We start from the raw sequence: 26,431 nt of genomic DNA, 5'->3' as shown, positions 1-26,431 counted from the left end.
TCTCAGAACAGCTACAAGGTGGGGAAGAGGTTGGGAAAATTGAGATTTAGAAGGAAACTGCCAAAATGTTAATTCTCCCTGAGAACTTGGATCAGGTTGTTTAGTTATTTAATTATCTTGCAGGTAGCTTAGTATCATAGCATGAGAGGACTGTCTGAAATTGCTCTTGACTTTACTGGAGGGAATACAGAAAGACGGAGAGGTCTTTTCTCAGCACTCTCCTTATTAACTGCTCTCTTAGGATTTAGCTGTCTGTGGTCATTTTAAATAGCAAGCATTGGAGACAATAACAAAGTTTGACAGTAATTGCAAAGGTGGAAGTGACTGTGCCCAAACCACAACCCAGGGTAAAAAGGATCTTCATCCATTTGAAGATAAAAATCGTGATGTTGAAAGAGCACTGATGTGAAGTCAGAGGAAGTTGAGGTGCTCTCCCTCACTCTAACTCTTCATGGCTCTCTGACATGGGCAGGCCACCTAACCTGGTGGAAACTCTCCTGACCTCTGAAGTATGGATGAAACTCATATTGTTCCATGACATGGTGTTGTTCTGAGGATCAGTAAGATCACTAATATAAAAGTGCCTTGAAAACTCAGAGACCTTTAGAAATACAAGGCAGTTTTATTCCAAAACTCCACAATTTTGGCCAGAAACTGGAGTATTTCTATCAAAGAAATTAATGCTTCCTCCTTTTGTGTGTGTTGGGAGTCTGCATGCATAGTTTACTCTGCTGAAGGGACTTCTGTTATCCCGCCTTTGAAACTGGCAAGGGATACACTCAGTGCTGGTGGAAAGAGCGGGCTTCTCTTACCCCTTCAAAAACCGAAAATAAGACTGATGTTCATTAGCGAGGCTCAGTCCAATGCACATGATGATGCGGCAGCCACCGACTGCCACCAGTCATTTCCCATTCCCAGACAGTCATGGGAACACTTTGTAGACAACTGATATGAGGTTCTGAATTGTGTTTGCCATCTTTCCAGGTGGTGGCTGATACCAAACATTTTTTTTTTTTTTTTTGCCAGAGCTATGGAGTCTGTTGTATCATGGTAGAAAGGACTAAAAATCTCTTTGTAATGCTGGATTGCAAAGAACATGCTTTTTCACGTTCTGTTGGTTCATTCAATGAAAATTCGCTGACTGGGCACCATGGTGGGTGCTGGAGATACAAGCCAGTGTGGTTGGGAACTTGCCATGTTATAATTACATCACATGGTGATACAGTTCTGGCCCGAGGTAGTTAAGTTGGAATACATCCTTCTATTGTGTGCCCTTGCGTGGCAATTTTAGAGGTTATGTATCCCAGAGAGTACAGGATGAAGGAGACTCTGTTAGCTTGACCTCTGGAACACATTTTCCATCCCACTCCACCCTGCTTCTGGTCAGCATTCAGCATTGTGAAGATAACAGAAGTGAGAAATAAACCTGAGGGCTGTCTGAGGTAACAGCAAACAGTTGTTTACTTTAATACACGTATTGGCAAATATATAATAAATAAACAAGATCTTTGTCCTCAATCAGCTTAAATTCTAGCATGGCACAGAATGGTCATACAATGTAGAAACTCCTAACCTGGGGCAGAAGTTTTATTGAAAAGGGCCTGCAGTAATACACCATGTATGGCCTGAACAAATGATATCCTTTTAAATATATATGCTACTATTCTGTAAATGTAGGAGCTGTTGTGATTAATAAAATACAAACCCATGTAAAAGTTCCTAAATTCATTGTCTCTTTATCATCTTTAGTTTTACTTCTGCCTGTGTGATTATTTTATTACATGTCTTTCCCCACCAGAATGTAGGCTCCATGATTCTGTTTTTATACTCCATCAAGTCCCTGGGTACTCAAAGAACGTTGGTTAAATGTTGATTAAGTGTATTTTCTCAACCAACAGGTTGAGGAATTACAAATATCACGTGCTGCCCCTTGAAACTTTATAATGTTAAAAAGGTGTCCTCCTTTGGGTTGAGGTTGAGACTCTGAGTGTGGGTCAATAAATGAAAGACAAATAACATACAGAAAAAAGAGCCAGATTAGAAGGGGCAAAGACTTAAAACTGATGGGTAGAGATAATTAGCTATGGAATATCACCTCTGCCTTCATCTTATATTGTCTTGTACTCCTCCATACTTTTTACATTTCAAAAAATTCTGCCAAATTGCCTCATATATGATCTTTACTTTAACACACCAGGTGAGAAGGGGTGCAGATTTCCTGTGGCCTGGTTCTTTTCTCTTAAGGCTTTACAAAGATGCTTATGCTTTGAAGGACAGAGCTGGAAAGGACTGACAAGATCATGTCCTACCAGAGTCATTTTACACCGAGGACACAGAATTCCTCCAAAGCTAAGTTTCCTGTCCAAGGTCATACAGCTAGATGGTGGCCGAGGCAGGACTAGAATCTAGTCTGACTCAGACTCTTTCCACTACACTTCGCTCTCTCTTTGTTGGGGTCAGGTTTGTCATCACTCAAATGTTTGATATGGGAGGAGAATGTGATACAACTTGTAAATGAAGGAAGTATGGATTCAAATTTATAGTTTGTGTCATCAGCCTTCTGTTTTCAATCAGTTTTTCAAAATATATGCTCCAAGCTAGCAACTGCTCAAGGCAGCCAAATATACAACTTTGATTGTAAATTTAATGTTAACATTTATCTAATTCTTTGGTAGATCATAATCTTTAAGGTAGCATGTATTTATTCTGTTAATTCACTATAAATATGCTACTCACCTTAATAAGAGTGAGTAAATATGTTCTCTCTTCATCATTTGGCCATTCTTTCTATATAATAATTCCCTTCTGAAGCCAATCTCATTGCTAATTCTGCATTAAGAAAGATAAAGACATAAAACACAGTATTACGATAAATATCTGGCTAGCCACAGAGATACTATTTTAAAGGAAAATTGTTTCAAGACACTTTAATGCTTTCTATTGCTACAGTTGTAGAATTACTTGAAGGGACATTGCTAAGGGGAACCTCTATTATATCTATTAGTGAGATTTATAAGAATGCTAATAGGTAAATCCAAACCTGACTCCACCAACACTGATGCAAATTAATGCAATTCTTACTATTACACTTGGGGTTACAAATATTCAGGCAAGTTTTCTATTATAATACACACAGACCTCCACATATTTTAAATGTGTGTGCAAAAGAACATGGTATATATGTTGCCACCATGACAAAAAGCACACTATCATCCACAAAGTGAATATGCTCATTTCGGTTAAACATAGCACCTCTAGTGACACACATGCTCATATTGTTGGAGAAGTGTATACTACAACTAGAGATTTAAGAACAGCTGGTTCAAATATTTTCCAACAACTTTCAATGCCATTGACCCATAATCTTTGTCATCAGCCCGAGTGGTACTCAGAAGATCAGAGTTCAGAGGAACATGAATCATTTGGTGAAGAGTGAGGAGATTAAAAAAATGGTACTGGAAAACATCTCAGGCATGGAGAAACTGGAAAAATGTATCATGGCAGCATGATTAATTAAGACGTCTGGAGGAAGAAAGAAGTCTGTGTCAGTGGAAGTGTGAGTCCATGCTATAAAAGTTTGTGATCACAGCACTGAATATCTAGTGAAGTTTGCCTTGAAATGCTTTAAGAAATCTAAGTCATTTCCATATCAGATAAAGGATTAGTATCCAAAATCTATAAAGAACTTATCAAACTCAACAAATAATCCAACCAAGAAATGGGCAGAAGACTTGAACAGACATTTCTGCAAAGAAGATATCCAAATGGCCAACAGGCACATGAAAAAATGCTCAACATCACTAGGCATCAGGGAAATAAAAATCAAAAACACAGTGAGATACCACCTCACACCTATCAGAATGGCTAAAATTAACAAGTCAGGAAATGATAGATGTTGGACAGGATGCAGAATAAGGGGAACCCTCCTACACTGTTGGTGGGAATGCAAGCTGGTGCAGCTACTCTGGAAAACAGTATCGGGGTTCTCAAGAAGCTGAAAATAGAGCTGCCCTATGACCCAGCAATCGCACTACTAGGTATTTACCCTAAAGATACAAATGTAGTGATCCAAAGGGGCATATGCACCCGAATGTTTACAGCAGCAGTGTCCACAATAGTCAAAACTATGGAAAGAACCTAGATGCCCATCAACAGATGAATGGATAAAGAAGAGGGGGTATATATTTATAATGAAATACTATGCAGCCATCAAAAAATGAAATCTTGCCATTTGCAATGACATGAATGGAACTACAGGGTATTATGCTAAGCGAAATAAGTCAATCAGAGAAAGCCAATTATCCTATGAACTCTCTGATATGAGGAATTTGAAAGGCAGGGCAGGGGATTGTGGGGGGAAGGGAGGGGAATAAAATGAAACAAGATGGGACTGGGGAGGGAGACTCTTAATCTCAGGAAACAAACTGAGGGTTGCTGGGGGGTGGAGGGAGAGGGATAGGGTGGCTGGGTTATGGACACTGGAGAGGGTATGTGTTATGGTGAGTGCTGTGAATTGTGTTAAGACTGAGGATTCACAGACCTGTACCCCTGAAGCAAGTAATACATATGTTAATATAAAAAAAAAGAAATCTAAGTCATTTCAAAATATTCTTTTTATGAATGCCCTACTTTATAGCTCTCCTTGAACGTTCTGCTTGATAAACAAGATTGCTTCATTATTAAGTCGCTTGTCATCCTCAAATATGAAAATTCATTTAGATGAAGATGAACACAAACCTGATTTTTAATTCCATTGTCATATTCAGGTTTTGAGGTGTTTATATTAAAGATTTTATTTATTTATTGAGGGAGGGAGAGAGAGAGAGAGAGAGTGCACAAGGGTGGCAGGGGCAGAGGAGGAGGGGAAAGAATCTCAAATAGACTCCACTCTGAGCACACAGCCCAACATGGGGCTCGATCCCATGACCCTCAGATCATGACATGGGCCAAAATCAAAAGTCAGACACTCAACCACCTGAGCCATCCAGGTACCCCTGAGGTATTTATTCTAAATACATGTTCTGTTGAACTATGTGGCCTCAAAGAGTTAGTACTTTTTTTCCAAGTCACAATAATTAGGAGAATATACTGTATTTTCCAGGTTTATTAAAGAACCACGTTCATTCATTATCTGCTTTTAAGAATTTTAAAATTATTGAATAGCTTATTTTCCTTTCTCTATAGATTTTAAATAATTTAAAAATCCCAGTTTATGTTATAATCACGATGTGATTCATATTATTTAATGCTTTGGTCTGTGTTTTGCCTCCAATAGCCCAACCTCAGATGGTATTTTGGTTTCAAAGTAGCCATTGATCTTGATGTTGTATAAGCACACTCAAGAAAAGCCATGTTGGAGTTGTAAATAAACACTCTTAAATGATCCTTGATCTGTGATTTAACGTGTGTTTGTATGTTTTTTATATGTAACCATTACTTTTTTTTATGTTATATATTTTAAATCTCTTGACTTTATCAACTCCCTCTCGTTTCTTCTGAAAATGTCTTGTTTTATCTAATGTTCCATCAAGGGCATTTTGCTTTAGAGATGCAATCTAACTAATATAATATGTACATAATATTACATGTACTTCTGCTTCAAAGGGTTTACAACCCAGAAAAGGCATCTTTTTTTACTCATGACAATATTCCTTGTAATTCTAATCTATAAATATCTGCAAATCAGGTATTTATGAATTTAGCCAAACTACCTAAATGTTAGGAAGAGATATTAGAAAATGAAAGATAGCCAACTAGTTAAATCTTTTCTTACCCTTAGATTTTCCACACCTAATAATCACCACTGTCAGTTTAAATAAATTTGACTGCAAAATGGATTATAAAGAAGTAACTTTATGTCTTTCTCCAGAGTTCTTTCAAAGTATGTCTTTTTAGTTTTAAAAATATATACATTGCGCAGAAACAGCAGCAGTTCCAAACCAGAAAAAATTATGGAAAAGGAATAATGAGATAGAGTGAAAGAATCCCAAATCAGTACCAGATGCTGAACAATTAGGTTCAACTGCTAACAGGTGTGTGGAAGAGCCCATGTACAATGTTACCCTCTGTCAATGTGCCTTTCAAAAGGACTCTTGGTTGTTAAATTCCCAGAGAGAGAGAGAGAGAGAGAGTGTGTGTGTGTGTGTGTGTGTGTGTGTGTGTGTATTACCCATCTAAGATAAAGCTTGTATTCTTTATAGATCTCTTTTTACACTGAATAGAAATTAAATATCCATATCATATAGATCATGGAGCTGTGGGGTAGGGAATGCAAAGGAGTGGTGGTATTTACAACCTGTGGTTCTTGGTTCTGTAGATTTGCATGGAGAGCTTCTGGGATGACAAATCCTTCAAAATGCAAGCAAAAAACAAAAACAAAAACAAAAACAAAACCCTTTTTTGTTAATTCTTGGATGAGGTTTCAACGTTTTCAGTGACTTTCAAAAGAGTCTGTGACTATCCTCCTCCAGTTTAAACTGGTGTGGTCAAAAATATAAGAACTTTTAAGTTAATCAGTCCTGTGTCAGAATCTGTGCATATTACTTGACCTTTCTAAACATGCTTTTTCATTTATAAAATGAAGATAGTGCCACTGACCTCTTTTGCTTATTTGGTTATTTAAAACAGTGCTCTCCAAACTTGGGCATGCATGTTAACCACCTGGGGCTTGTTAAAATGAATATTGTTTCAGTAGGCCTGGGGTTGCACAAGCAATTCTGCATGTCCAAGAAGCTCCTAGATGACGTTGATACAGTTGGTCTGCATACCACACTTTAGGTGGTAAAGATTTCAAGCACTGGTTCTTGAATTTGAGAGCACATTTTAATCATCCAGGAAGTTGAAAAAACAATGACATCTGGGCTCTACCTCCAATGTTTCTGATTAATTGGCATGGGGTGTGGCTTGAGCATCAGGACTTTTTAAAGCTTCCCAGATGCTTGGAATGTGCAGTGAAGTTTGGGAATCGCTGATTGAAAACACAGTGTCTGACTCATGTTACACACTCTACAATCATTAGTTTCCTTAAGAGGATCCTCAATTATTGGGGTAGGGTAATGAAAAGTAAAACACTGACATATTCTTTTCAGTGGTATAAGAACTGGAAAGATTGCTAGTGACGAGGGAAATAGAATTCCATTCTGCAATAGATTTGCTCTGAGACCCGGGGTGTGGTTTCTTATCATTTCTGTGTTTCTTATATTTAAACAATTGGGAGGAAAGAGATAATTATACTTGAACCTCACATATTTGTTAGGAAAATTAATGTTTATGAAATACTTCGAGACTCATGGATGAAAGGGTATTCAAGACATTTAAAGTATACAAAGGGAAAGGATGGGCACGCCTTAAAACTATTCAGTAATTTTCTCAAAACAAGGGCAGAAAGTGTTGGAGTGATAAGGAAGAAGGATGGTAGTGAAGGGAATCTTGTGTTTTCTTCAGATATTTGGAGAAGTGACACAAAAATTTTTACATTGGTTCATTTTACTGGCCCTAATAATTTTTAAAGGTTTCTTTTCTAATAGGAGCCTAAATTTTAACTCAAAATCTAGGTTTCTCAAGTCTTCTTATTCAGACACAGGCTATGGGGAGCCACCTTTGACTAAGCTGTTATTATTACCAATCCCCGCCAGAAAGAACTCCCAGCCTCTCTTAAGAGACCCTTTGGGAGTACTTTAAGCAAATGCTTTGAAATTTGTAAGTGTTGATCTCATTTATGAGTGTCCAAATTCCTTGAGAGTGAAGTTCTTTGCCATTACTATAAAACATCAAATATTTGGAAACGCCATTTATTGAGGCGGGGTCCAACATGGTGTATGTAAAAGGCAGTGAGCTCCTCTTTGCACCGGACTCAAGTCGATGGAATGCAGAGATAGGGATGCCAGGCCAGACATCTTCTATTCCCCCACCAGATCAAGTCTCCACTGGTCTACCCTGCTCTTAGACTTGGACACTGACCTACATGGATTCCATGAGTGGTCCCTTACCTTCTGGCCTTAGGTTGGATTTGGTCAATGGGGTGTCCCAACAGAGGAAACACAGGGAGGAAGAAGAGAAAGTGGGAGTTTTTATTCCTCTGGTTCTATTTCTGATCATACCCTTGTGCTGACTGCACTCCTTGACTAAAAGTCACAGCTTCTGTCAAGGTGGCTCTATTGGGCACTCTACTTCTTGGTTCTACTGTCTTTCCCTTTACCTACTCTTTGAGATCTATGAAGATCTAATAATAGTTGCATATTATTGGACCCAGAAAACTGCTCTATTCTAGCTTCCCTTCATTCTGCCCATGATTTTGTAACTTAGCCCTCTATTAAACCTTCCTTAGTTTATTCTTATTTGGCACAAGCAGAAATACTGTGAGACTAGGGACCTCATCTCTCTCATTTGCTATTGTATACTCATTGGTATTTCCTGAAGGAAAAAATAAATAAAAAGTTTGAGCCTCTTCTTCATTGGCTGCCTTTGTACACTTGGCTTAAGGGTATTGATTAGTTATCAAGGGAGCAGCTCTGTGAGCAATGGTAGTCTTCCGGTGGTTAAATTTATCTAAGAATTAAGACCCCTATATAGATCTTCTGCATGTTCCTTTTGCTTAAATTTACTTTTAAATTCTAAAAGTTATGTGGAGTTTTGAAAATATGCTGTAGGAATTACACTAAAGCAAATACGTGTTTTTAACATTCCTCTCACATACTTAATAACTTAGTAGGTTACCCTCAGACCCAAGCAGAACCTGCTGTAGAATCTGCTAAGCAGCATCATTCAGTAGACAGTGGGGCCATGTCTCTTAAACTCCATTCTTCTTCTTCTTCTTCTTTTTTTTTTTAAAAGATTTTATTTATTATTTGACAGGCAGAGATCACAAGTAGGCAGAGAGAGAGGGAGAGGTGGAAGCACGCTCCCTGCTGAGCAGAGAGCCCAATGCGGCAGAGGCTTTAACCCACTGAGCCACCCAGGTGCCCCTTAAACTCCATTCTTCTTAGCTGCCCCTTCAGCTTCTCCGCCCCTTACTTTTTTCTTCTTTAGCAATAAAAGTTTTATTCATATTCTGAGATGATGATCTGTATGCTTTGCTTACCCACCTTGAGATAAAAACAAGTCACATTTTCTTTGGTGTTCAAATTGAGCCTTCATTTGTTCAAGTTACCCAGAAAGTCTAAAATCCAGTAACTTTCTTCCCAAATTTTTCTAAGGAGCAGCTTAAGCAAGCTTGTAATTCAGGACTCCTCCAAATGAGCTTGATGCACTCATGGGGTCAGGTCTCTGTGTCTGCTGGATTTTGGACAGCCCTGTATCTGTTTCTGCTTGCCTCCTCTAGCAGCTCCTTGCTGTTGTCACCACAAAAATTGCTGTTGTCTATTGCTTGAACCTCATCTTGGGTGATTCTGATATTTGAAGATAAACCCAGTTCATAACACTGGATTGCATGTGCCCAAATTTGTATGCTGAAGGCCTAACTCTCAGTTAGTATGTAATTATATTTGGAGAAAGGGCCACTGAAGTGGTAATTAAGGTAAAATGAGGTTGTATGGGTGGACCCTAAACCAATGACTGGTTTTTTTTACATAAGAAGAGGAGACTGGGGGGCGCCTCAGAATGTAATTATATTTGGAGAAAGGGCCATTGAAGTGGTAATTAAAATTAAAAAATTTAAAATTAAAAAATTAAAAATTTAATTTTTTTTTTTTTTTTTGACCACAAGAATTACAAATATATTTAAATCTCAGACCTGGGAAATGGACTATACACAGCCTTCTAGAGGAGAAGAGAAACGCCTTATATGTTCTGACAGCACTGCACCTTTGGCTTGTTTTCAGTGGTTGGTGGAACATGAATAGGAACCACATTGTTGCTTGGAGACATGTCATTTTCACGTCTGTCTGACATTTGCTTCTGGGAAACAATGCGGTATATCTCTGTCAGAATTGTCTGAAAAGCAGCTTCTACATTTGCAGAGTCTAGGGCTGAAGTCTCAATGAATGACAAACCATTCTTTTCTGCAAAAGCTCTTGCTTCATCTGTAAGAACAGCCCTGAGATGACGCAAATCACTCTTATTGCCCATAAGCATGATAACAGTGTTACTATCAGCGTGATCTCTCAGTTCTTTCAGCCATCGTTCTACATTTTCATATGTGAGATGTTTAGCAATGTCATACACCAATAAGGCACCTACAGCTCCACGATAGTATGCTGATGTTATAGCTCGGTATCGCTCCTGCCCTGCCGTGTCCCATATCTGTGCCTTTATGGTTTTCCCATCAACCTGGATGCTTCTTGTTGCAAACTGTACTCCAATGGTGCTCTTACTTTCAAGATTAAATTCATTTCGAGTAAATCGAGATAAGAGATTACTCTTCCCAACACCAGAATCTCCAATAAGGACAACTTTGAAGAGATAGTCGTACTTGTCGTCGCGGGTGCCCATTGCGCGGCTGAGGAGCGAAGGGGCGGGAGCAGCAGTGGCATCGGTGGGACCGGGGGCGTCGCTGCAGGGGTAACCCGAGAGCCAGCTTCAGCTGCCGGACCGGGTAAAGAACCGCTCCCTGCCCCTAAGACACTTCCGCCAGGCCCCAGCCCCTAAGGGGAAGTACTTCCGGGAGGCGGTGCTCCGCCTCTGAATGTAATTATATTTGGAGAAAGGGCCATTGAAGTGGTAATTAAGGTAAAATGAGGTTGTATGGGTGGACCCTAAACCAATGACTGGTTTTTTTTACATTAGAAGAGGAGACTGGGGGGCGCCTGGGTGGCTCGGTGGGTTAAAGCCTCTGCCTTTGGCTCAGGTCATAATCCCAGGGTCCTGGGGTTGAGCCCCGCATCAGGCTCTCTGCTCAGCAGGAAGCCTGCTTCCCCTCCTCTCTCTCTCTGCCTGCCTCTCTGCCTGCTTGTGTTCTCTGTCTGTCAAATAAATAAATAAAATATTAAAAAAAGAAAAAAGAAGAGGAGGAGACTGGGACACAGATGTACACAAAGACCATGTGAAGACAAAGAGAGAAGACAGCCATCTTTAAGTCAAGAAGAGAGGGCCACAGAAGAAATCAATGCTGCTAACACCTTCATATTGGACTTCCAGCCACCAGAACTGTGAGGAAATAAATTTCTGTTGTTTAAGCCACCCAGTGTTTAGCACTTGTTTATGGCAGCCCTAAAAAACCAATACACCCCGTATCTTTAGGCCTTCATGATCATGGCCAATCCTGGCCAAATAACTAAGACTCAGATGGCACCTTCAGCAAAAAAGATATATATCACGTACCCTTAGGCAGAAAACACTAGAACTCAACCACTATGGGCCTGCCACATCATTTCAAGTAGGTGAGTTTTATAAGAGCTTCTAGCATTAGACACCTGTTATTCCTACTCTTGACATGCCCTTTGTTGTTGGGGTGAGAATACAGATTCAATAATGTTCAAGATACTAGTGGGCTTAGAACTTAGATATTACCCCTTGAAGATGGAGCCTTTATTCACAAAGTAGGTTTTTGCTGCTGCCATCACTAATATTGTTAAGCCTCTATTCTTTGTAATCTAAATCCCAAACAGGAATAAGTCCTTCTTCCCCCAGCCCTGAGGCCTGCCCTATTTTCTGCCCTAGAGTTTACCATTACACAGGGTGACAGACAGGGTGAGTATATCCATGTTCTTCAGGGGAAACTCCTACTTACCAAGGTATGATTATTTGATACTAGTGTAGATCCTAAGGTACATACCTTTTTATAGACTTTAACTTCTACATTTTAAGGTCTTTAAGGTCCACAGTGAAAAAAGCATGAAATCTTGCATTTTGTCCTTAGAAAGAAAATCTAATAATTTCTACTTTTAACACTGAGACTGATGCTTTTAATGGATTCCAGATTGATTTAATTAAGAAAAAGTCTCAGTTATTCTATCTTTGCATGCTACTTTTCCACTACATTCTCTCTTCTTATCCTATGGAATTTCTATCAGATGATGTTTAGATTCTCAATTTATGCTCCCCAGAAATTAACTGCTCTTTTTCTTGCTTTGCCACATTCTGGATGAATTCCTCAATAATATCTTGTAATATTTTTTTTTTTTGAAACTTCATAGTACAGAGCATAACACCACTGAATTTCTTACTTTAATAACTATAATTTTCATTTCTAGGAACTTCTGCTTTTTATATCCATTTGTGCATTTTCATAACTTTTTTTATTAAGGAGACTGTTCCTTACGTCTTTAAGCTTTCCAAGATATTCCTAATTAAAAATTATTTTTAGATTGCCCTATTATTTTAATTTGGGATTGAGTAAATTCATCTTCCAATTGGTGATTTGGTTGGTTTCATTTTTTGTATTATTTTTTATTATGTGTTTTGCAAATCTGGTGTGCAGGCTCATCTTGAATGGGATTCTCATCCCCCACCCCGACCCTTTTCTCTCAGGACATCCCTATCCTGTCTAGTGATTTTGTGGTTGTATCCAACCAGCTTCCTAGGAACAGTTTCCTCCAGCTAAGAACCCAGGTCCATACAGTGTTGGGGTAATACAGATTCTGTGGCTGACTAATGGACAGCTTGACTTGGAGCCGGACTGTGAGGCTGATTTTGCATCATTCTGCATCCACAGACATTGTATTAGTTTGCTAGGGCTGCCACAAAAAAGAACTGCAGGTTAGGTTGTTTAAACAACAGAAATCTATTTCTTCACAGTTCTGGAGGCTAGAATTCCAAAATCAAGTTGTCAGCAGGGTTGTTTCTTCAGAAGGCCTCTCCTCTTGACTTGTAGATGGCTAAATGTTTTACATGGTCTTGCCTCTGTGACTGTGTATCTGTGTCCTAATCTCCTCTTCTTATAAAGATGACAGTCATGTTAGATTATGATCTCATTTAAACTCAATTACCTTTTTAAAGACCCAATCTCTAAACATAGTATAGGGTACAGGGGATTAGGGCCTTCAACACACGAATTTTGGGAGAACACTCAGTCCAGAACAGGCATGATATTTTATATTAGCTGTAACCTCAGAAAATATTAAATTTCAGCTCTTTTCAGCTTCCTTTCATAGGCATGGAAACCCACATTGGCCCTGTTTTCAAGCAAAGAGACAGGCTTCAACCCCCACATCCAAATGGATTTAGTTCCATTATTCTGTGGGTACCAAAGCCCTGGTTGTTGTTGCCTATTTCTCGACAAATCTACCATGAGTGCCATTCCTATGCCATCGACTTCTTTGTGCTTCAATCCATAAAAATGATCGCCTTATTTTGAGCTTAGCTATATATATATATTTTTTAATCTTTCTCATATTACATTTTACATATCATTTTTGTAAATTTTGGATTATGGCAGAGAGTTGTCAATGCATGACTTAATAGTACTGTTATAAAGACGTTCCCAAAATTATTTTTTAAAGAGAAAAATAAAAATTGTTGACAACAAACATTCACTGCAAATGCAAGTGTAACCATTTGATAGTCTGTGGTTAGAAGCATATTTAGGTATCTTACCAAACCAATATGATTATCAATAAACATAGAAGATTAACTTGAATCCAACAGTGTTCTTCCAAATGTATATCCAGTTATCTAAATATAGAGTAGTGCAATTTAAAAATTTTAAGCATAGCTTAATTTTAAAACATTGCATAATGTAGTCGCTTATTATACAATTTGAACAACTGGGTCACAAATTATTTTGGAAAGTTTGAATTATTTATGCTAATGGGGGGAACACTGACAAGGATAATGTGAGAATGGTAAATTGCAAATAATTTATATTTTGTTTTGCTCTGTTTTTCTGTACTCTATTTAATCCAGGTGTTTGATGTGCTGGGAGTTATACCATTTCCATTCACATGATGAAAACACATTCTGAATATCTGATTTGAAAAATTCCCCAGCTTCCCATGCCGTTTTATCATTTGCCAAAGTCTTTCCTGTTACACGGATTCCATGCACAAGAGAGATGCTAGATTGGTTCTGACTGATTCACAACATCTGGAGCTCACCTTATCTCTTTCTAAGCTCATCCAGGGTCTGACTCACATCTTTCTTAAGGAGCATATTGGAAGGTAGTGATGTGTTTTGGCTTCCATGGTTTTATGCAATGTCTGACCCTAGGAGGAAGAGAGACAAATGATCTAAAATCCCACAGAGGTTATATGTAGACTAAGTTAGTAGAACATAAAGCTTATTATATCCTCTATGAATAATCCACAAAGGGGCTAGTTCAAATATTGATATGACTGCTAAACTGCTGAGAGTTTATTGTGATGCTTTTGACAAAAACTTCAAATTGTTGTCAACCTGCTCCAGTTCACCTGAACAATGAAAGGAAAAGGTAAGTGAATAAAACCATACTTGGAATTACTCTGATGATTACAAACATTACATAACATCTTACATGATTTAACCACCTTCTATTCAAAAACCACTGACAGGCACCTTCTTGTACATAGAAGAATGGATCTACTTGACTCTCTCAAACAGTGCAGTCTTTGACCTTGATCTATAAAAATTTACCAATAATGTACACTCTGTTACAAATATATATTGAGATCTTACTACTTGTCAGAACCATTCTAGGCACTGAAATACAGCAGTGAATAAAATCAGATTCCAGTCTGGGAGGTGCTCAGAGCTTGATATTTATGTTTTCCAAATGAAATATGACCAAACATTTGGACCCATTAATAAAAGAGCAACCTATTCAATGCTTTTCTATAAAAATGCTTATTAAGTTCTTTAAGATCTGAATTTTGGAATTCCAGCTGAACTGTTTTGATGCATTTATAGATGAGTTGTAGTTAACTTTTCTGATAGAACTTTATGATTCTGATATTATTTTTTTGTAACAGGCCTAGTCAATGATAGCTATAATTTTTTATATTTAGGTTATGTAAATTGGAGAGTCAAAGAAATTACCCAGACAAATTAGAAGAAAAAGATGTCAAGGAAAATTAGATTTTCTTACTCAGACTCAAGGGTCCATTACTCAGATTCACAGGATAATTACATCAATTTCCGTTTTGCTTTATGCAAATGGACAAAACTAGTGAGAAAGGTTGAAAAGGCAGAGGATAATGAGTTTCAATTTTTCTAATGTAAATAACTACTTTTTTTAATAGCCTGTTTTATTATTCAACACTATGTCAGTAGTTTACTGTAGTAAATTTGTGCTATAAAAATAGTCTACGTGTGTGCTCACTTTGGCAGCACATATACTAAAAATAGTCTACTTGGACATTGGTTTCTGAAGTTAAAAATGCACAACCAAGTTTAAGAATGAGCTGACCAAAGTTTGCATGGAAATTTTACGTGGTTCTGAAATTGTGTATGTGGATTTAAAATTTGATTTGCAATTAGTGATATTTTAGGATATTATGTATGCAAAAAAATGCTAAAAAATACCATATATGGTTTTGTACAGCATAAAGTTTCTCCAGTTATTTGGAATTACACCTTAATTCAGTGTTTCTCCATCTATGATTTTCAAATATTCTGTTTCAGAATCACTTGGTCAGATGATTGGGTTCCACATCAGACCTTTTGAATCAGAATCTTCACAGCTGTACTGAATCCTGGAATCTATACTTGCAATAAACTGTCCAGATGATTCTAATGCAGACTAAAGTTTAGAACTTCTGTCTTAACCACATCATTTCATAAGACACTTAATTTTTTGAAATTGTCTTCTGGCTTATATATCATTTACATTGTTTTACTAATGAAAAAATGTCAACTGCCATTTAGGCAATTGAAAAACATTAAAAAAATTTGCATTACGTAGGGTTTTTTACATATTAAAGAACAGTTCACATGTGAAAAAAGGCTGCATAATTTCATCTGTATTTTACCAAGGTTGACTAATTCTAATAACTTAATTTGTAAAAAATGGTTTTCTTTTTTTTTTTTAATTTTAAAAAAAGATTTATTTATTTATTTGAGTGAGAGATTGAGAGCATGAGTGGGGGAGGGGCAGAAGAAGAAGCAGACTCCCACTGACCAGGGAGCCTGCTGCAGGGCAGATGAGTAACTGACTGAGCCATCCAGGAGCCTCCCAAAATGATTTTCTAAACTAATGTTAGAATTAACCTCTTAAAACATGGGGCTACTTTCCTTTGACTTGTGTAACAAAATGGAAACATCTTTAATATACACATTTGATTAGAGTGGTTAAGCTTATAACTCATCTCTTTTTTAGTCAATTGCATTCCTTTGTAACCCAAATAAATCTTGGAGCCTCAATTGGCACAATTTCCATAGAGAATCATATTCAAAATAAAGTCAACAAGTACAACTAAAAATGAATTCCAATGTCTACCTATCTCATACTACATCAAAAAGAATTCCTTAATTACGTTTCTAAAAAGTCTTTCCTAAATCCTCCAGTTCTCTTGCTACCCTGAAGTTGTTATTGAACATCCTACATCATAAATTTGAAACCCACTTTCCATCACCATGAAACATGATTATCTTTTCTTCTCTTTCTGATTCTTTCTATTATTTAGATAGATAGAGTCTCTATGGGTACCCTCCTTTTTCTCTCTACTTGTATCTCATGATTATTGTAAGTCAGATCTGAGAACCTGATTGACAGATGAGCTCTATTACTTACTTCTAATGTGAATAACTAGGAAATGACTGAAAATATGATTATACACCTGGAAGGTTTGATGGTGGCTTGAGATTTAAAAATTCCATTTCCATCAGTATGTCCTTAACATTGCTGTTACCAAGTGAAACTAGCTGTGTGAGTTCTCTGAAATAAAAAATATTTTCATTTTTGTAATTCTGGCACCTAATATGTGATATAAAATTTTGTGGTCTATAATTTTAAAATACACTATGCTATATGATATATAATTAAATACCAAATTCTACACAGTACATATTCATTGTTGGTTCCAGACCACAGCAAAAATATTTTCATGTTAATCTTGGTACTTTCACAGTTAAATGTGATCTAAGCACCATGGAACCATATATGGACCTCAGCTTTTTTGCCACAGGGAAATTTTTATTACATGCTTTGCCTTCAATTTACTTTAATAACAATAATAATACATTGCAGTATATACAGCTTTTATCCAATGATCCCAAAGCACAATATAAACATTAATTCTTAAAACTCTCTAGAAGATTGATATTTTTAAACTCATTAAAATTTTTAATAAAAATATAAATGCATGCTATAGCTGAAGCTAACATATTAAAAGACTTAGTTTGCTAGAGAATAGAAGCATTACAGTTTTAGCTCCTGGATTTTGAAATTCAGCATTTATTAAAATTAAAACAAAAGTTTTTTTTTTTCTTAGCGCAAAGTAATATATATTCATTGCAGAAAAATCTGAAGAGTACTTGAAAATATAAGGAAGAAAATAAAAATTACCCACAATTTTACAACATAGAGGTAAACACTCTTAATATTGGGTATATTTTCTATAAATCCTCTTTACATGCACATATACAAATACACTTCTTACAGCACAATATTATTAAGTGCATGAGTGCATTTTTTTAACCTAATAATTAAAGCATTTTCTAATGTTTTAAAGTATTTTTAAATTTATGATTTTTCAATGACTACATAATAAACATTAGGTGAATACATAGTAATTTATTTAACCATTCACATACTTTTGGATAGTTTGGTTATTCCAGGATTCCAAAATTATGACTAATCTGGTAAGGGCCATTCCCTTGCAAAGTATCTTTATCTTTCCCTCTGTTTATTTCCTTAGGGTACATTTTAGAAGGGGAATTACGGCATCAAATGGCATTAAAGTAACTTAGGCTATTTGTATGTGTTAAGAATTTGGTTTCCACGGGGGCCTGGGTGGCTCAGTGGGTTGAGCCTCTGCCTTTGGCTCCAGTCATGATCTCAGGGTCCTGGAATCGAGCCCCGCATCGGGCTTTCTGCTCAGCGTGGAGCCTGCTTCTCCCTCTCTCTCTGTCTGCTTCTCTGCCTACTTGAGATCTCTCTCTCTCCCTGTCGAATAAATAAATTAAAAAAAAAAAAAGAATTTGGTTTCCAAAAATATTTTACTGTTTTACTTAACTATTTGTCAAGTCTTTTACTTACAAAGTTAGAACTGGGCTTAAAACTCATAATAAAATAATCCAAAGCTAAAGAAAAATAAAATAATACCACAATGAGTAAAACAGTTGGCTTTGGAGTCAGTCATTCTGCGATCTGAATACAACCTGTGTGGCTTTAGGCAAAATAATTAACTTCTGATCTCAATTCCACATCTGTAAATTGAGGCTTATAATGCTCATTTTATAGAGTTGTTATAAGCGTTAAATGAAATGAGATATACAAAGAGTTAGAATAATTCTGAAAATTTCTTGTTGGTTAAACGTCTCAAACACTCCCATAGCTTTAAAATTTACTTACATGCTGACAAGTCCCGAGTATGGAATGTAGCCCCAGATCAGACCTGTTTTCTGAATTCCTGACTTGCGTATCTAGTTCCTTACTTGACATCTTCGGTTGACTCTCTCACAGGCACCCCAGTCATAAAACTTCCAAAACTCTGATATTTAGTACATTTTTTATAAGTCTTGTTTACATGCACATATGCAAATATATTTTGTTTTACAAGATTATATCATTATAAACTGTATTTTTCAGGGTTCTCCAGAAAAGTGGAGAAATCATTGTCTATGTCTATCTATAGACAGCGTAAGAGAGAGAGATTTTAAAAAACTGGTACATATGATTATAGGGCTGGCTAGCCCAATATTTGCAGGGCAGTTTCGCAGCCTGGAGACTTGGGGAAGACAGATGTTACAAGTTGAGTCTGAGGAAGAATTTCCTCTTCCTTAGAACTCTCAGTCTCTATCTCTTAAGGCCTTTGGCTGATTAGATAAGATCCATTAACATTACAGAGGATAATATCTTTTGTTCAAAGTTCATAATATCATTTGTAAAAAATGCCTACAGGGCGATTTCTCTGGGAGCAGGTGGAGTAGGAGGACCCTAAACTCACCTCCTTTCTTGGACACAACTAGGTAACACCCACATCAGGGTAAATAACCAAGAAAACAATCTGAAGCCTGGCAGAACAGACTCCCCACAGGCAAATGTAGAGAAGAGGCTGCATGGAAGAGGATAGGGAAAGGTGGAGTCCTGACCCACCAGGCTGTTTGTTGAAAGGTGAAACATGAGCGCTCTGGAGAGCGGAAAGAGACAGACCCTCATGCTAAGAACCCCCAGCACAGGGAACCTGCATGGGGAAGATAAGTCCCAGTGGCATTTCGCTTTGAAAACCAGAAGGGCATAATTCTGCAAGCTCTTATAATCAGTGGGGCTTAACAACTGGACTTTTAAGAATCAGTAGGCTCATGTGGGAGAGCCAAGAGGGTGAAAGGAAACTGAGTCTTTGCCCTTATAGACAGCACAACAAATAGTCCTGAAGAGATACAGCATCAAGCAACAGCTTGAAAAATGCCTGGGGTATATGGGAGGGAGCTTTGTTTACTAATCTCTGTGCAGGAGCTGGAGATCTCTGGGAAACTTCTCCAAGAAAAAAAGAGCTGACTGGTGTAATTTCCCTCCCCTGCCTCCCTCCTTAGAAGCACAGACACCTGAAGGAATGAACCAGTGCAGTTCTAATTCGCACTATCTGACTCACTAACAGTGAGCCCTGCCCATGTATTCTGCTGCAGACATGCCCCCTCCATATGCGCTTGCCCAGAGCCCAGCCAAATGGTGCCACAAGTCTAGTAAGCTGACAGGGCCCAGCATCACTCCAAAGTGACTCTGCCCCAGGGAAAGGAGAAGATAACCACACACACACACCAGTCTGACTGCAGCCCTAGCAGTGGACTGAGGGACAGACATCTGGATTTGACTGCACGCCCAACCCACCAATAAAAGCCTCTTAGGGGACAACATAGGGAAAGCACCCTCCAGTATGTTGCTACTGCATCTCTAGCAAATGCCTGGTCTGACTCAACTCAAGCTCAAAGCAGCCCCAGACTGGCATACTAATAACACAGGGACCAAACCCTGCCCCTAACAGACAAAGAGAGCCATTTCAGACAACTGGACTGAAGGCAAAAGCAGCTCAGCCACATCAGCAAGGCATATGTAACACACATAGTAGATACATCTGAAACACCAGATTCTGGTGAACAGGGGATATTGCACTGCAGGGCACTACAGCATCTCTTCTTCATAAGGCCACTACTTTCAAAAGCAGGAGATATATTTGACTTTCCTAACACATAGAAACACAGAGAGTTAGATAAAATGAGGAGACAGAAGAATATGTCCCAAATGAAAAAAAAAACAGGACAAATCACAGCAAGAAAGCTAAATAAAATGGACGTAAATAATATGCCTGATAGAAAATTTAAAGTAACGGTCATAAAGACACTCACTGGACTTGAGAAAAGAGTGGAGGACCTCGGTGAGACCCTTAACAAAGAGAAAACATAAAAAAAGAATCAATAAATAGACATGAAAAACTCAATAAGTGAAATTAAAAATAAACTAAATGGAATAAATAGTAGACCAGAGGAAGCAGAAGAGTGGATCAGTGACCTGGAGGACAGAGTAATGGAAAGCAATCAAGTTGAAGGTGAGAAAAAAGAAATGAAAAATTAAGATTGACTTAGGGAACTCATTGATACCATGAAGGATAATGACATTTGCATTATAGAGATGTCAGAAGGAAAAAAAGAGAAAAGGAGGCAGAAAATTTACTTATAGAATTAATAGCTGAAAGCTTACTGAGTTTGGGGAAGGAAACAGATAACCAGGTCCAGGATGCACAGAAAGCCCTCAACAAAATCAACCAAAGGAGGTACACATCAAGATACATAGTAATTAAAATGGCAAAAAGTAGTGATAAAGAGAGAATTTTAAAAGCAGAAAGAGAAAAACAAAACAAAAAAACCCAACACCACCAAAACCAAAACCAAAACCAACAGTTATGTATAAGAGAAACAAGTGAACAGCTGATTTTTCAGCAGAAACTTGCAGGCCAGAGACAGTGGCATGATACGTTCAAAGTGCTGAAGGAAAAACTCTTGCAACCAAGAATACTCTTTACAGTAAGACTATCATTCAGAATAGAAGGAGAGAAAAAGTTTCCCAGACAAACAAAAGTAAAGGAATTCATAACCATAAATGAGCCCTGTAAGAAATGTTAAAAGGGACTCTTAAAATGGAAAAAAAAGCCCATAAGCAGCCATGAGAAAAGTGGGAGTACAAAAGAGGTAAAAATTAAGAATATCTATAAAAGTCAGTTAAGGGACTCACAAATGAAAAGGATGTGAAGTATGACCCCGTATACCTAAAACGTGGAGGGGGAGAGGAATGAAGAATGGGTTTATACTTAAGTAACCATCAACTAAACATGGACTACTGTATGCATAAGATGTTGTTTATAAACCTATCACATCCTACCATGAATCAAAAACCAGTAATAGATATGGAAAAAATAAAGAGAAGCGAATACAAGTATATCACTAAAGAAACTGAGCAAACCGTGAGAGAAGTGAGCAAGAGAAGAAACAAAGAAGAACTGCTAAAACAAACAAAAAACAAGTAACAAAGTGGCAATAAGCATATACCTATAAATAATTACTTTGAATGTAAATGGACTAAGTGCTCCAATCAAAAGACAGAGGATTACAGAATGGATGAAAAAGCAAGATCCATCTACATACTTCGTACAAGAGACTCATTTCATATCAAAAGACACATGCAGATTGAAAGTCAAGGGGTGGAAAAGAATTTATCATGTGAATGCAAGTGAAAAGAAAGCCAGGGCAGCAATACTTACATTGGACAAAATAGACCTTAAAATAAAGACAACAATAAAGACAAAGACAACAATAAAGACAAAGAAAGACACTACATAATCATAAAGGAAACAATCCAACATGAAGATATAACAATTTTAAATATTTATGCATCCAACATGGGAGCACTGAAATACATAAAACAACTAATGACAACTTAAAGGAGATAATCAATAGCAATACAATAATAGTAGAGAATGTTAACACCCCACTTACATCAATGGATAGATCATCCAAAGAGAAAATTAGCAAAGAAACAAGGGCTTTGAATGATACATTGAACCAAGTGGATCTAACAGAAATATTCAGAACATCCCATCCTGAATTAGCAGACTACAAATTCTTTTCAAGTGCATATGGAACATTCTCCAGAACAGATCACACTTTAGGCCACAAAACAAGTGTCAACAAATTAAAAATCAATGAAGTCATGGCATGCATCTTTTCCAACCATAACTCTATGAAACTAGAAATGAACCACAAGAAAAGAAATCTAGAAAGAATACAAATACATGGAGGTTAAATAACATGCTACTAAATAATGAATGGGTCAACCAAGAAATCAAAGAGGAAATCCAAACACACATGGAGACAAAAGAAAATGAAAACACAATGGTCCAATAGCTTCAGGATGTAGCAAAAACTATTCTAAGAGGGAAGGTTATAGCAATATAGGCCTACTTAAAGAAGCAAGAAAAATCTCAAATAAACAACGTGACCTTACACCTAAAAGAGCTAGAAAAAGAGGAACAAGCAGAGTACAAAACTAATAGAAGGAAGAAAATAATAAAGATTAGAGCAGAAATAAATGAATTAGAAACTAAAACAAAACAAAACAAAACAAAAAACCAAACCAAAACAAAACAAAACAAAAAACAACAGATCAATGAAACCAGAAGCCAGTTCTTTGAAAAGATCAACAAAGTTGAAAAAACTTTAGCCAGACTCATAAATATAAGAGGGAGAGAAGGACAGAGAGAAATAGATAGAGAGAGAGGACTCAAATAAACAAATCAGAAACAAAACAGGAGAAATAACAATTGACACCACAGAAATAACAAAGGATTATAAGAGAATGTTATGAAAAATTATATGCCAAGAAATTGGATGATGTAGAAGAAATGGATAAATTCTAAGAAATATGTAACCTCCCAAAATTAAATCCAGAAGAAATAGAAATCTGAAAAGAACATTACCAGCAATGAAATTAAATCAGTAATCAGAAAAATCCCAACAAACAGAAGTCCAGGACGAGATGGCTTCACAGGTGAATTTTACAAAACATCTGAAGAGTTAATACCCATTCTTCCCAAATTATTCTAAGAAAAGGAGAGGAAGGAAAGCTTCCAAATTTATTCTATGAAGTCAGCATTACCCTAATATGAAAAACAGATTAAGACGCCAAAGAAAAAAGAAATACAGGCCAATATCTCTGATGAAAATAGATGTAAAAATCCTCAACAAAATATTAGCAAAAAAAAAAAAAAATCCAACAATACATTAAAAAAATCATTCACCACAATCAAGTGGGATTTATTCCTGGGATGCAAGGTGGTTCAATATTCACAAATCAATCAATGTGATACATCACGTCAATAAGAGAAAGGATAAAACCATATGATCATTTCAATAGATGTAAAAAAAGCATTTGACAAAATACAATATCCATTCATGATGAAAACCCTCAACAAAGTAGGTTTAGAGGAAACATACCTCAATATAATAAAGGCCACATATGAAAAACCACAGCTAACAGCACAGTCAATGCTGAAAAACTGAGAGCTTTCCCCCTAAGATCAGGAACAAGAAAAGGATATCCATTTTCACCACTTTTATTCAACATAATATTGAAATTCCTAACCACAGCACTCAGACAAGAAAAAGAAATAACAGGCATCCAAATTTGTAAGGAAGAAGTAAAACTTTCACTATTTGCAGATGATGATACTTTATACAGAAAACCCTGAAGACTCCACTCAAAACTCCTAGAACTGATAAATGAATTCAGTAAGGTCACAGTATACAAAATCAAAATACAGAAATTTGTTACATTTCTTTTTTTTTTTTTTTTTTTTTTTTTAAGATTTTATTTGTCAGAGAGAGAGAGAGAGAGATCACAAGTAGGCCGAGAGGCAGGCAGAGGCAGAGGGAGAAGCAGGTTCCCTGCTGAGCAAGGAGCCCGATGCGGGACTCGATCCCAGGACGCTGGGATCATGACCCGAGCCGAAGGCAGCCGCTCAACCAACTGAGCCACCCAGGCGTCCCAATTTGTTACATTTCTATATACTAATAATGAAGTAGTAAAAAATAATTTAAAAAAATCATATTTACAATTGCACCTGAAATAATAAAATACTTAGGAATAAACTTAACCAAGGATTTGAAAGACCTGTACTCTGAAAACTACAAAGCACTGATGAAAGAAACTAAAGATGATTCAAACAAATGGAAAGATATTCCATGCTCATGGATTGGAAGAACAAATATTGATAAAATGTTCATACTACACAAAACAATCTACAGATTTAATGCAATCCCTATCAAAACACCAAAAGTATTTTTCACAGAATTAGAGCAATCTTAAAATTTGTATGGAATCACTAAAGAGACCTGAATAGCCAAAGCAATTCTGAAAATGAAAAACAAAACTGGAGTATTCACAATTCTAGACTTTAAGGTATACTTCAAATCTGTAATAATCAAAACAGTATGATACAAGCATAAAAACAGACACATAGATCAACGGATATAGGGATATAGAATAGGGAGCCCAGAAATAAACCCAAGATTATAATGGTCAATTCATCTTTGATGAAAGGAAGCAAGTATACTTGATGGGGGGGAAAAAAACAATCTTTTTAACAAATGGTGTTGGGAAAACTGGTCAGCTACATTCAAAAGCAAGAAACTAAACCACTTTCTTACACCACACACAAAAGTAAACACAAAATGGACTAAGGACCTAAATGTGAAATCTTAAACTATAAAATTCCTAGAAAAGAGCATAGGCAGTAATTTCTCTGATAGTAGCAGTACCAACATTTTTCTAGATATCTCCTGAGGCAAGGAAAACAAAAACAAAAATAAAGTATTGGGACTATATCAAAATAAAAAGCTTCTGCTCAACAAAGGAAACAACAAAACTAAAAGGCAATCTACTGAATGGGAGAAGATATTTGCAAATAACATATCCAGTAAAGGTTTAGTATTCAAAATATATAAAGAACTAATACAGCTCATCACCCCAAAACCAAATAAGCCAATTAAAAAATGGGCAGAGAATATGGACAGATATTTCTCCCAAGAAGACATATAGATAGATGATTGACAGACCCATGAACAAATAAATGCTCAACATCACTCATCATCAGGAAAATGCAAATAAAAATTATAATGCAGTACCACCTCACACCTATCGGAATGGCTAAAATAAAAAAATTCAAGAAACAAGTGTTGTTGAGTATGTGGAAAAAAGGAGCCCTTATGCACTGTTGTCGGTGGGAATGCAAACTGGTGCAGCCACAGTATGAAAGTTCCTCAAAAATAGAAGAGAACTACCATATGATCTAGTAATTCTACTACTGGGTATTTACCCAAACAATACAAAAACACTAATTTGAAAAATATATGCTCCTCTCTGTTTATTTATATAAACTATTTCTAAAGATTTTATTTATTTATTTATTTGAGCAAGAGGGAGAGAGAGAGAATACAGAGGGAGAGTGAGAGAGAGAAGCAGAATATCCACAAAGCAGAGAGCCTGATGTGGGCTTGATCCCAGGACCCTGAGATCATGACCCCAGCTGAAGGAAGGCGCTTAATCAACTGAGCCACCCAGGTGCCCCTCCCCTATGTTTACCGCAGCATTATTTATAAGAGCCAAATTATGGAAGCAGCTCAAGGTCCACAGACAAATGGATAAAGCAGAATGGCATATATATATATATATATATATATATATATATATATATATTATCACTCAGCCATAAAAAAGGAAATCTTGACATTTGCAACATGGTTGGATCTAGAGTACAATGTTAAGTGAAATAAGTTAGTCAGAGAAAGACAAATACCATATGACTTCACTCATATGTGGAATTTAAGAAACAAAACAAATGAGCAAAGAAAGAAAGAGGGACAGACAAACCAAGAACCAAACTATTAACTATAGAGAACAAACTGATGGTTACCAGAGGGGAGGTAGGTGGGGGATGGGCAAAATAGGTAAAGGGGAGAATACACTTACTGTGGGGCATCCAGGTGGCACAGTTAGTTAACTGTCCAACACTTGATTTTGGCTCAGGTTATGATCTCAGGGTCATGAAATCAAGCCCTACATCAGGAAGAGATTCTTTCTCATTCTTCCTCTACCCATCCCACTCTTGCTCTCTCTCTCTCTCTCAAATAAATAAATAAATAAATAATTAAAAAAAAATAAAGAGTACACTTATTGTGATGAACACTGTGTAATATACAGAATTGTTGAATCACTATATTGTAAAACTGAAACTAATATAACACTATATGTTAAGTATACTGGAATTAAATAAATAAATAATGAATAAAATAAAAAGGAAAAGGAATACTCTAATAGATACATTATCCAATAACCAACAGGCAAATCACTAAAAAATAAAAAAGGATAATAAAT

The 26,431-nt window shown here is 36.8% G+C and overlaps 1 protein-coding gene across 2 annotated transcripts; it reads right to left on the bottom strand.

Moving 5' to 3' along the window:
- Window positions 1–9,763: 9,763 nt before the first annotated feature.
- Window positions 9,764–10,450, bottom strand: LOC111148385 (ras-related protein Rab-11A-like). Of its 2 annotated transcripts, XM_022504894.1 has the most exons (2): window positions 9,990–10,450; window positions 9,802–9,894 (listed from the first exon to the last, which is right to left on the bottom strand). In XM_022504894.1, exons 1-2 carry the CDS (start codon window positions 10,426–10,428, stop codon window positions 9,872–9,874), a joined length of 462 nt encoding a protein of 153 aa, XP_022360602.1. In that variant the 5' UTR covers window positions 10,429–10,450; the 3' UTR covers window positions 9,802–9,871. The 2 variants fall into 2 exon arrangements, with proteins under 2 accessions (XP_022360601.1, XP_022360602.1); XM_022504893.1 differs by having other exon boundaries at window positions 9,764–10,450.
- Between the last annotated feature and the right edge of the window lie 15,981 nt (window positions 10,451–26,431).

Source organism: Enhydra lutris, unplaced genomic scaffold, assembly GCF_002288905.1.
Source record: "Enhydra lutris kenyoni isolate GAN:26980312 unplaced genomic scaffold, ASM228890v2 scaffoldscaffold19, whole genome shotgun sequence".
Taxonomy (NCBI): Eukaryota; Metazoa; Chordata; class Mammalia; order Carnivora; family Mustelidae; genus Enhydra; species Enhydra lutris.
Note: the sequence above shows the minus strand (reverse complement) of the source record. Positions and strands in the feature narration are given on the sequence as shown.